At 50.9% G+C, this 12,884-nt stretch overlaps 1 protein-coding gene across 1 annotated transcript in view; it reads right to left on the reverse strand.

The window, feature by feature from the left end:
* Nucleotides 1–12,884, reverse strand: part of EPHA8 (EPH receptor A8) — a 49,825-nt gene that overhangs the window by 11,877 nt on the left and 25,064 nt on the right. Inside the window, exons 4-5 of the mRNA XM_085305239.1 lie at nt 2,872–3,027; nt 1,582–1,917 (exon numbers count right to left, since the gene is read on the reverse strand). Coding sequence (XP_085161365.1) covers nt 1,582–1,917; nt 2,872–3,027 — 492 coding nt within the window. The remainder of the gene's footprint in view (nt 1–1,581; nt 1,918–2,871; nt 3,028–12,884) is intronic.

A 12,884-nucleotide genomic window follows, 5' to 3' on the forward strand; every position in this document is an offset into this window, starting at 1 on the left:
GGAACAACACAGCCAAAGAGGCTGCAGAGCCAGTGGGAGCAGGGGGGCAGCTGGGGAGTGTTGCCATGAACTGTCTCCACCATTCCACAACCAGAAGCAGATCCAGGCCTGGGAAACACTGCACAGCTCTCAAAGGGGTGGGCCAAGTCCATACACCACCCCGCTGGTCATGCACTGGGCCCGGGCACCCAGGACCATCTCTGACCCTCAGAGACTCAGTCACAGATACAGCAGCACAGAAGGTCCAAAAGGTGGCAATTATACCTTGGTTTGCCCTTGGGATGGCTTCYCTGAGGAGCAAAAGTCACCACCAGGACACAGGATCCCACAGAGCTGGGGCAGAGCAGGACAGAGGAAATCCTCTCGCTCCTGCATGCATGGTCTCCTCTGCATGCGTTCCTACCCCGCTCCAGAGGGGCTGCGGAGAGGGGAGCTGCCCATGCGGCACAGCCCGCTCTCGGCTGTCGGAGCGGGAGAGCTGCCCCCTCCGCACATGGATGGAGATTACGTGCCTTCCCCACGGCACCGCGGGGATCCCTCAGCCCCTCCCGGCAGGCGGGGGTATGCCGCGGAGCGCGGCAGCTGCAGCCTCGCGCAGCCGCAAAGCTTCAGTTATACCAAATTCTCAACCCTGCTGGTTTCTCTGCACCTGTTTAATGGTCACTTTCTAGCAGAGAAGCCAAAAAATGGGAATGTTCAGTGTCTCTCTCCAAAGCCAGCCACCAAACGCCTCCCGAGAGCATCCCTCTCCTAGATGTCAGGCTGATGCTGCTCGTCGGTGCTTGGAGGGAACCACAGGAATGAGGCATTTCYGTGAGGCTCAGCAGACAGATGAGGAAGCGTTACAGGCAAATAACAAGAGCGCCTTATTCACTGGGCAGCCATGAGATGCCCTTGGTGGCCCTGGAGCAAGGTCTTGGCTTGGCTGAGCTAGGAGATTGCTCAGAAGTATTTCTTGGAGAAAGTGAATTTCACAGCAGGGGATTTGCAAAAATGAGACAGGCATAAAAGAGACTTTCCCCAGCAAATGTTGCTGTCACCTGCCAGGGGCTGGTATTGGTGTGAGCTAAGAGCAATGCACTACATGGCACGTGAACTTCTGCTTGGCCCTTTGGGAAGGGACRAGAAGACTAGAGGAGCAATCCAAAAGACTCATGCTCCACTTAGTGTTCCTGTCAATAAACAAGTGTTCTCCATGCCCCCTGTCTCCTTCAGGGAAGGAGCCTCTACCAGTGACTGCAGGCTGAAGTGAAGGGAAAGGGAGATGAGAAAAGATAGCACGAACCAGAGAAAAATAACAGTTGCCTCAGGTAGCAGCCCTGTAGGCATCCCTTCCAGCTGCCTGAAAACATCTTCAGCAGCAGATATAACAGGGGTCATGCCTCGTGTCTCCTGGGGCTCTCATGGTCACCACTAAACCATCCCTTGGCTCCCAAGAGCAGCATCATTGCTGACTCCCACCCCAGTGCAGGGCTTGGCTCTGATAGATATCAGCTAGGGGATGGTCAAGCCTTGTCCTGAAGTGACATCAGCATTAGCCCAAACAGGCAAACCCTCAGGGAGGGCGTATGCTCCTCCTACCTGCCTGGTTTGTTGTGATGTTGGCAACTGCAACTCTTCTGGACTCCAGGCTGAGGTCGGACACTCCGTTGACAGCCTCCACCCAGAAGGAGTAGTTGGTGTGGGCCAGGAGGTTGGTCACCGTGAGCGCTCCCTGCACCAAGCTCATCTGCTGGGGAACGAAGCGGATCCCGCTGCCGCACGTCTCACACTGGCCAGCATCCCCTATGCAGCGCCTGCAGATCACGTTGTACATGACGTCAGAGCGTCCCCCCTTGTCCAGGGGTGGGCCCCACTCCAGTGTCACTGAAGTGCCATTCACACTGGAGATCAGGTTCACAGGAGCAGAGGGGGGCCCTGGAAAAGAAGCAGAGGTTCAAGCAGAGCGGGAAAAGCTGCAATGTGTTAGGACGGGTGGAGCAGGGTCCTAGGGGGAATGGGACCAGCGGAGAGCGGCATCATGGGCAGATTGTTCTGTGGGAGATCCACAGTTGGTAGCCCTGCACGTACAAACAATGCTTCAGTGAAGGTAAAGCTGCTCGGAGAGGGACATGCTGCAAACAGAGGACCTCAAAGATACAGAGGTCTTGGGGTACACGGTATGTCAGACCAGACTCAGAGGAAAGATGATTTGGACCAAGATACTAAGCGCCGGGCAGGGAAGAGCTGATAGTTGTCCTAGGGGAAGCGGGAAGCAATGGGGATGCAGGAAGCTTTGAAGGGAATAGTCAAGGGATGGACAGGCTAGAGGAGGAATAGCAGGACCAACTAATCTAAAGTGAAAGGGAAACACGTGTTCCTTGGGGAGATAAACATTTTGGGGTGGATATTTGGAGCCCTAGAGAAACATGTCAGATGTTGTTGACCTGCCTTTCCACCTTGCTGCAACTAGCAGCCCTGCACCTCTCTACCCTCCTGGACCAACTGCAGAGAGGACAACTCCTTCTAGGATGCTTTTATCCCCCTTAGCAGCACCCAGCCCCTCAAAGCAACCTCTTTCAGACGAGCAGGGTGAAACTATGTGCCAAGCCGCAGGCCCAGTCTCCACCCCCAGTTGGGGAGAGCACAGCAGCACTTGTGCTACTCTGCAGCCTTCCAAGAAGAGTCTGGCCACCTTGGACATTTCTGAGAATGAAACTAGAGCTTAAAAGCAGCCAGGAGTGCCAGATGGCCTGCAAGGAGGTACGCTTGCCAGCAGGGAAGGAGCAGAGCAAAGGGGAACAGGGTGCACCAACATGTCCTCAGAAACATGCATCACACACGCATCCAGCCCAGATGCAACGCGGGTGGGTGGGYAGCGGGGGTACTTACGCGTGCAGGCGGCCGAGGGGGGGTCCTGCACTGCCCGGTAGAAGCTGCTGTCACAGCGGCACACACGGGCCGCCCGGCTCTCCGAGTGGCTGTGCGAGGGGCACTTTGCGCACAGCTGATCCCCAGGGGCCGACTTGTAAAATCCCAGCTCACAGGCTGCAGAGAAGGGAACAGGCAGAGGTCAGAGGGACGTGCCTGGAGGAGCAGGAGCACCCCATGGCTCAGTAAATCCCCCTCAGCACAGAGACGAGCCTCARCTTCCACTTTCTACCCCACCCTGGTGTGCTGGAAGCCCTCTATGCAGAGTAGCAAGGCTGGCTAGAGTCCCACCTTCACACTGACACCTGGGTGAGTCCACCTCCATCTCCAGCTGGAAACAAGGCTTTACARAAACTGCTTTTGTAGCTCTCTCCACTGGTGGTATTTATTGCTGTCCCAGGGCCTGTTYCCCCACTGCTCTGCAGGCAGACTCAGGTGCTTCAGCTTTCTCATGAGTAGCCAGCTACCTGCAAAGCTTGAGGTGTTCTCCCTGCACCCGTGCTTGCTCATCTCTTTTGCTCCTAGATTCCTGCATCTTGCATGGGGATCTCCTTGCTGCAGCCACTGCCTAGCCACAGAGAGGGAGTAATGTGAAGAGYAAACCTGGCAGCACTGGAAATCATGTTGGTACCCCTTCTAATCACCCTCAGTTATAGGACAGACTCTTCGTATTGCTTTCCACGCTACACRCGCTGGCTGTGCCCAGGTGCCAAGAGCATCTGTGTGAGCGCGGTTTCAGAAATTAAGAGCTCTGCATTTGAGACATGGTGCGTGCTCCTCTGCGTGCTTCTCTGCGTGCCTCTCTGGTTTGTGCTATAGAAAGCAACATGTTTGCTCAAAGCAAGGGAGGGGGGGGAGAGAAAATAATCACGCTCTCATTTCACATTGCCGCAAACCGGCAGCGCGTATGCACCGCCTGCTCTCTGCGGAGGGACGACGAGGCGGACWGAGCCAGCCTGAGATCTCCTGGTGGCAGGAGATCTGTCGCTGCCTGGTCCTGGGGCCGTGCAGCCGGAGCACGCGCCCCCGCCACGCTGGGGCTGCTGTCAGTCTGCTGCATCCTACCCCCACCTCTCCCAGCAGCCCCGCGCGTGGATCGTTTGTCACACGACCGAACAACTGATATCTCGTTAGGAAAATTGATTTGCTCGGGAATGACATGCAAAGTGGCAGGTACCTGTCTGGGGCGAGGGGGAGGATCTGTCCTCTCTTGCGGGTCTTGACTCCAAGGAAGAGAAAGCAAACWTGAGCTGTCTGCGTCCCTGCGTTCATCAAACACTTCTAGGACCAGTTCCAGTGTTTTGAGCACTGTTCCTGGCTCTGGCTTGTTTCTCTTTTTCCCTACTGAGGTAGTAATACCTTCATTTTCCTGCTTTTACCCCCAGTGGCCAGCTCTGCATACAGCCTCAATTTTTGCTTCCAAGCATGTAGAAGTGTTTTGTCTGTGATCCAGCTTCCCTGGTGGTCCGAGTCCCTCCACGTTGTCTGTTTGTTCTGTTTCTAGGTGCTGATTTGTTTTSTTATTAATAACACTCCCYTCCTTGCTGYGGATCTCCCTAGACTGATTGCTGCCAAAGTATTTCATGTATCACAYGCTGGATGATAACACAACAGCCTCTTTATAACCAAGCTACCTCCAGCAATGGCAGCTGCAGGCAGCTCTCCAGCCATCCCGGGCTTATTGGTCCCCCTTCAAACTCTGTCCCCAATTTCTATAGCAATTTTGCACTGAATGACATTTTAAAGACAGGGCACCAGTTCCAACAGGATGCACATACTGCACGATAATAGCACAGAAAAAGCAACAGGCAGCAGCTCTGGGACCCGTTCCTAAATCTCTGCTCCTCCAAAAGGCCCCACAGTCCTGATTTTCAAGCCATTCACAGACCCAACATTTCAAGCCGGACAGCACGCATGCCAGGATTTGCCTTCTTCAGCTCAGCACCACGGTGTGAACTCTCTTGGCCYTGCAAGCCCCTATCATCTTTACCACTGCAGTGACTAGGGACTATTAACTCAATGGGCACTGGAGCTGATCCCCCCCCACCAGTATGCAGTTAAGGGCAGAGACATCAGTTCTACACCAGACGTGGCTCCTGTTTATCTCCTTGAGATAGACGGACTGGCAGGAAGGATGGGAGCACGGAGCACAGCAGATTTTTACTGAGCGGTTGTAATCATTTAGCATTTAATGTTGTAAAGAAATGTTAATTACCTGTAGCAATGATTCACAATTATTTCAGATGCAGTCAAGGGGAAAATTATGCTAAATGATGAATTACGGGTGAATTTGTGCACCAGGGYAGAGCTGTGTGGAGCCACCTCCCAGCACCTGCATGACTTAAGTATGCAAGGAGGCCTGGAAAATAGGTGGGTCAGAGCAGGGCTGGGGCCAGGGCAGTCCCTGCACTGGATAGGATTGTGCACCTCTGTGTATATCAGTGCTTGCTGTAGATGAAAATGGGACATCTGTTCGAATCATTTGGCAGAAAGGGGGCAGGACACCAGGTTGGAGCTCATGTGCTAGGAGATCTGGACTGAGCTGTGAGCTTGCTTTGGAAATTGCACAGGGTATTAAATCCACACTGTACACGATGACAGGCATGTCCTGCTCCTGTTTGAGGTCTCTCCTGCTAGGGCAATGACATGTGGAAGACCAGGACCTCTCAGGTTAGCTCTGGGAAGGGCAAACCAGCAGAGGACTGGCCAGAAAGAAAACTTCTGTCAAACATACCAGGTTTAAAAGCTGCAGGGCTCTACTGCCATGGCTACAATACACACTGAACCTAYTGCAGAATGGTCCTATGCACAAAGAGCTGAAGCCACCCAAGAATGAGATGCAGGGTATTGTCCTACTGCCTTCCTTGCAGCCAAATACTTCCACCTGACAGAAATGCCCTCGCAAGAGGCATGCAGAAGACAAGAATTTCTTTTTTATTTTAGGCAGTTAGCACCCCTGCCCTGTGCCTGAGGAGCTCAGGCAAGCAGTTGTGTCCTGCCTCCATATGGACCAGGAATGACCAGCAGTCAGAAATCCTGCAGCACACCTCCTCCTTCTTTTCTCATGCCAATCTTTTTGCAAAATCCAGTGTATTTTGCATAAATGACAGTGTTTGGGTAGCAGGGGGCTGAAGGGTGTCCTATGTGGGAAGAAGTCATGCACTGTCACTGTGTGCCGGTCACAGACAGGCCTGAAATGTATGAAAACAGCCCAAAGCATGCCAAAGCTTGAAATGATCAGGAGCAGGTGGTGCTTCTACTCAAACATGTTTAAGAAAGGTTGATAGCTGCTGGACGCAGGAGRCACAAAAGGGGGCATGTGGGGAGAAACATCAAGATGTGTTTGGAGAAATGGAACAGAGACACATGGAAGGGGACATTGCTGAGGACACAGCTGGAAGTGCACTCTTGGACAGAGGTGCTCATACTAGAGGAGGTATGCCTCTGAGGTACTGCAGCCCATGGAGGACTCACATCGTAGCAGAGGAAATGAGTAAGAAGGAAGGAGCAGTGGAAGAAAAGAATAAGAAACAAAGGACTTGGGAGGGGGACTGAGTGCAATGATGGTAAAAAAAAATGGAAGCTGAGACTAGGAAGAGGGGAGAGATGTCTGGATGGCATGAAGATGAGCTTGGGAAAAGGGGTGGAGAGATGTTTTCCTGAAGTGTTTGTTTAATTCTTCTTTGTTTCTCAACACCTGAATCAGTAGTCAAAAGTTTCTAYTAATTGGCATCAAGTTAAATTAAGTGAAAATCCCACAAAACAATTGAGACTATTTTGCCCTCAACACCCAGCCAAGGCTGCTTTTCCTTGGAGCTTCATCTCGTAGTGTGGTCTTGCAATGCACAGACCTGCACCCTGCAGCCCAGTCAAGAAGCAACTTGCACATCTACTTTGGGCTCATGGCAGCAACCCCTATGCCTAAACTTGGCCAGTCAAGCATCATAAACAGGGGCTACAGCGGGCAATGCTAACCTGGAGCTTGCTATAGCACATCTCCAACTGTGCAGGGGCTCTGTTGCCTGGATGGGTCCCCGACACCTTTGGGTGWTGATGCTCCTTGGGTTCCCTTACTGCACAACACATCTTGCCTTTTCTTCACAGCCCACCAGCCTCATCCTTGCAGGCATCGCCTGCCCAAGAGCCCCTGGAGCAGCAGGCCTGTCAAAAAATAGCGAGTGTGGGGAGGGCTSTGCCAGCCATCTGTAGCTCGGTCCATTTGTTTCCCTTCTTCTCCATTCTCTGGGGACAGGACAACATCTGCTAATAAGCTKGCAGGGCTCAGGAAATGATAGATGAGCCTGTCAAGGACATGCTAGCCRGGAACGAACCACTCCGCTGAGTCCGAGCCGTGGTGCGGAGCTAGCGCTCTTCGGATGGGCCTGGCAGGAGCACCAAGGGCTGCACCAATGGAGCCGCAAACGAGAGCGTTGTCCTCCTCGGCACTCACATCTTGAGGCTCCATCCTCAGCCCCGCTGCATCCCAGGAGACATAGGCTGGGGAGAGGGCACAGCAGTGGGGTTGCTCCCTTCTCTGGCCCTGCAACGAGGCAACTAAAGCTGGATATCAGCTGTCACCAGGAAGGCAAATAAGTGCCATCTCTAGGTACTGAGGAGAGGCAGGGCAACACCAGCTGCCAGGCTGGGCAGCCATCCTGGGAGGCAAGTCTTCCAAGGATTAGCATGGCACCAGGGACTAAATCTAGCACTGAGCTCATTCCCGAAACCCCAACGGCACCAAATGCCAGCTCCCCTCCTCTCCTCCTGGCCGTACCAGATGAAGCAGCTAGGAAAAGATGGAAATAAGTCAGGCAGGCTTTGAGCTCAGCGAAACCACGGGGACCCTGGGCTGTACGCAGCCACCCAAAGCAAATTCCTCAAAGCCACGGAGCTTGGTAAGGCCGTGAATCCAGAGGGACCCCGGGGCCCCCGGGCATACTGTAAGGGGCTGCAACATCTTTTAGGTTGTGCCTGCTGGTCTTGTTAACTGCTTTACTATTTCAGGTGAGTTACACCCAGATTTTAACAATTTCATCTGACCTCCTGGCAATACTGCCTAGAAGAGGTAGAGGTAGAAATAAGAATCAAAAGCAAAACTAGAAATAGGGTCAAATGGGAGCTACTCCAGGCAGATGAATGTATTGGAGGTCTTTCTGGATCCCTTCTGCAAGGCTTAGGGAAGCAAAGATGCATGAGATGATAAAAATGAAGAAAGGATGTACAAAACGACAGGAGATTAATCCCTGGTCCTGTTGGAACAGTATGCACCTTCGGAAGGCGATGAAAGCCTTCTCACCATCTGGATTTCATGCCAGGTGCAGGGTAAGGTTTTGGCATGGTCCTGCTGCTCTGTGGGAAGGAGGAGCATCTTCCCCATGCAGGCAGACCACACCAAGCCTCCGAACATGGTAGGAGTGAATTCAGGATCCCCAACGCTGCACTGCACCGTTTCTACCATAAGTTCTGGTGCAAAATGCCAGGTCTTTTCCTGACATTGCCTGTTCCTAATCTTGCCCCCCAAATGGCTTCCCAGACAGCCGTAATAACCTGCAGTCATGACCAGGACCTGGCCAAATTTGGAAGAAAAGAAGGATTCAAACCAAAAACAGATATTTCAGAACTGGTGAAGGTTTTTGAACGTTGCCAGATCCATCTACAATGGTCCAATGGCTCTTTGGCATTTTTTTATGGGGGCTACAGAGACTTTTCCATAAAGGAAATTTGTTTCATCACCATCAATATGCTGAACTCCAGCCAAGCATCAGACTCACCCTTCATCTGTGTTTGTGGCTAAACACAGAAAACTCAGAGGAAAAGTGGCAAGCAGTAAAAATTATTCAGCTAGGGACAAAAAAATATGTATTGTCCTATCTGTGGGTAAAGGGCAGCTTTGCAATCATCTCTATCCTTTTCATTTGATCCTAACCAGAAAAATAAAGAGATAGTATTATGTTGGTGGCTTTGGGGGTTTTGTGTTTTTTTTTTTTTTTTTTTTCTCCAGTAAATGCAATAGGCCACTTGCTTGAATTTTAAAGGAGAGAGTGAAAGTCCTGGACATGCTGAGATAATCTTGTGTTTCATCCTGCCTTCTCCAGCATACTCACTGATCTAAGCTAGCTGTGCATGCACAGCGCAGCAAACCTTGGACCCGAACTGAATAATATGCAGTTAATTCTGGGACTGTAAACTGGAACCTGTGGTACCAGAGATGCATGAATCTCAGGATCCTGGCGGGGCTGGTAGAAGAAGCATCCAGAGCCTGGTTCAGCCTCCTGACTGTGGTGGGATTATCCCCAACACTAGATCAGGGTGATCACGGTTCTATCTAGCCAAGCCCTAAAAATCCCCAAGGATGGAGATTCTCCTGCGTTTCCAGTGACCTGTCCCAGAGCTACATCATCTGCCTGGGAAATCAGTTTTTCCTGATGTTCAGCCTGAGCCTTCCAAGAAATTCATGGCTCTGATACATCCTCTTTGCAGTCTGTTCCCATCTTAAGTCTGCTACCTGAACAGTCTAGTTTCTGTGGTTTGGAATTTTTTTTTTTTTTTTTTTTAAGGATGTGGAGCTTTGCATGGAGTAAAGAGAAAGCAATATAATCTTACCAGCTGCTATTGCCTGCATTTTACAAAGGTGCTGACTGGATTGCAATCCAACAGCCAGAATCTCGTGAGCCACTAAGTTTCTTTGATTTTCTTGCCTAGTGTCATGGAAAGGATGTTTGCATAATTCCCATAGCATGTTTTCAAAACTGTCACTGCTCCTGCCCTTGGAAGGTTCAGTTTGGATCACTCACTGCAAAAAGTCTCCATGGTGGGTACCCACGATGTTGGTACAGTCTAGCTTTGGGTAGGGCAGCCTGGCTCTCTGCCAGGCTTGGAGCAGGCGTCACTGAGGTTCAACACAGCCACCAAGCCTCCAGCTCAGAGCTGGCATGCGTGTGCTGGGATCTGCACAGAAAAGCCCCTTGAAATCCAGACAGGTTTTTCAAAGAAATGCTAAATATGTTACAACACGCTTGTCTGGACTTGCAGTGACAGGGTATCTTGATGCACATATGCTGGTACATATGCTTCTAGGTGGGATACAGGGGAGCGGGAGCCTGCTGATGGGCACCCTGAAATCCCAGCTTTGATGCCTGCTGATCGACAGGCACGTGTGACTTGCTCAAAGCGATGGGGGGACTCATGCAGCTCATACAGAGCTGGGAAAGGGSGCTTTTCCTTGGAATCAGCCTGTCAAGACCAGTGTCCCGTTTCTAGCAGAGCAGCCTATATAGGCTGTTTCACATGAAAACACAACATAAAGAGCTGGCAGTTGCTGTTGTGATGCTCTTACAAGTGTAGGAAAAAGATTACTGTTAGGRCAGAAAGAAGAACATCAGTTTCTGTCAGCACAGAGCATCTCTGAATTGAAAGGACATAAGGAATCTGGTGAGAGAAGGGAATGGTGCATGACTCTCATGGGCTCCTTTAATCCACTGGCACATCGCTCTTCCTCCTTGCACCCTTCTCCATCCCTCCTGTGCTGAAGAAAGGGAGGGAGCACRAAGAGCGAGGTCTCCTTGGGTATGTGTCCAGGGAACAGCAACATCCGCACGTGCAGCGCCATGCACAAGCAAGTCAGTCCCCTCAAACCTAGCAAGAACAGCTCAAGTGCCTCCACCTCATCCTTCCCCTTCCGTGGTGTGATCACTCCTGTCCTTCCGAAGTGGCGAGACCCCTTCAAACAGCAGTTAAACCAACCCCAGTACAAACAGCTGCAAAATTTTGCTGCTGCAGAAGTGGGCACAGCTGAAGTCAGTGTCTCTGACCTGATTTCCACTGCTGATGATTTCACCTGTGTCATTTCATCCCCTGGTGCTTCTAAGGCTCACCCTATCTTGACCCAGCCAGCACTGTGCCCACCAGCGTGGCACTGCCTCTTCCAGAGCAGCTGGGTGGTGTTTCCTCTCCTTTCACGCTGTAAGCGCTGCCCTCCCTCTGCCCTGCCATTTGGAYGGAGTGATGATTCCTCTCTACTGACTTTCTTCATAAATGTCTATGGAGGCAAAACTGTATTCACAGGCACATAATTACCAAGTCGGGTATTTTCTCCTCTTAATTAGCAATGCTGTTGTGCTTTAATTGCTCGATTAAAGTTGCCCACAAGGAAGGTTTAAGGTACATTAAATTTGCTGATTGGTTCATCAGCATGAATCCCACCAACTGGAAAAAATTAACTGGCTTCCAGATTGTTAACCAGACTTTCCAGACTCATTTCCACCAGCCGTGTGTCACAGGAGGCACAAGAGAAACCAGTAATAGGGATGCCTGAGAGTTAGTCTATGAGGGTCCAACCGTCCTGCTCCTCAAAATCTCCTTAATTTTGGAAGTTGGAGGTGAAAGAGTCCTGCAAGCCACAGTCTCCCTCCCTTGTCCTCGTCCAGAGGACATAGTCTTCCTTACATGGGTGATTTTTCCAGTTTAAGCAGAGGTGGTAGAACCTACCCCAGGGCAATGACTGATTTCGGCATAAGGGAGGCCCTTTCAGTCACTGCTCATCCTCATTTCTGGCAGGCTACAAACACCCATGGTCGTTTTGTGCAAATGGGCTGGTGGAGCAGGACTTGCAAGCTGCTGCTCCCTCATCAGTGTCCTCCAGGCAAAGGCAACATCCCCATGAAGCTCCCAAGTATCACCGAAGGCAAGTAGCAATCAGAACATCCAGAGACTAAAGATCCTTGTCCCAAACCTTTGAGAAAAATATCTRAACAGCAAGTCCAACTGCAAAAAGTCATGGACATACAGCAAAGGCATGTTAAGCTCATTGGGAATGGCATTTCTGCCAAAGGCTCATCCACCTGCTCTGATCGCAGAGAAGGGGGGCTATCACTCCTGTTTTACCCTTTTTTATTTGTTCATTAAAGAAAATGCTTCATGGGAGATTCTGCAGTTTTGGACATCTTGCTGTCTGGATGAATGGATTTGTGTCAACTCCTAGACAGCAACGCTTGTGATCTGCAGCTGTGACACTATTCCCGATGGTCYATACTGGCTATCTGTACATATATAACTCACTATCAGCTGAACAGATTTTAACTCAACTGTCCAGTGTTGTTCGCTGMTAGCTGGTGACAAACACAGCAGAAAAATAGCTCCAGTGGCTAGTGTCTGAGGCAGCCCCAAACACRATGCAGTCCAGCCAAAGGAAGAATTTAAAGCCACACTGAATGGCTGACCCCACTCCCGTGCCCCTAAAGATAAGCCAGGGAGATGCATAGAGCATAGATACAGGGCACAGGTGGCTTGTGTGGTGCCAAGTGTGATGCATCTGATGCCAGGCTGGCTGGCTTCTTCATCATGGTCCTGATCCTAGTGCCACTGGGTGACAGAAAGGCTGAGATCTGACACCCTCTAAGCCCATCGAAAGCCCCTCTCAGTCCTTATGGCAAGCATCGGGACATCGCAGTAGGACAAAATGTGTGGATCCCACCAGAGCAAATGCAAGGGGTCAGAGATCCCAGSCATCACCCTCCAGTCTGAGCAAAGACACGTCCAGGTGACTGCCAAGAGTAAAGGGGATGAGAAGCCAAGCAGCCCACTGGGTATCCATGTATCCTCCACCCCATCCATTCTCATCCCAGCATCCTAGCTCCATGGCACAGCCTTCCTTCTCCTTCGGAGGGTTTGGAACAACATTGGCCATGATCTGGTTTCCTGAGCTGTCTTCCATCACTCTGGCAGGTCCTTAGAAAAATGAACATTAAAAAGGAGGGGGAGAAACCTCCACTGTTCAAACATCTTTAGCTTTGACAAATAAGGCGTCCGGCTGTGAAAGGCAAAAGGAAATTAATTTGGAATCACATTTTAAACATGGCCATCAAGGCAAAGTATCTTCTCTTTAATTTTTTTCCCCCACGGAAAAAAAATGAATTTCCCTGATATTTATAGAAAGATTATTAGGGCCACAAGAAGTGATTTATATCATCTCGTCC

The sequence above is a fragment of the Rhea americana genome, unplaced genomic scaffold (genome assembly GCF_003343005.1).
Source record: "Rhea americana isolate MKP2758 unplaced genomic scaffold, rheAme1 scaffold_217, whole genome shotgun sequence".
In the NCBI taxonomy this organism is placed as follows: Eukaryota; Metazoa; Chordata; class Aves; order Rheiformes; family Rheidae; genus Rhea; species Rhea americana.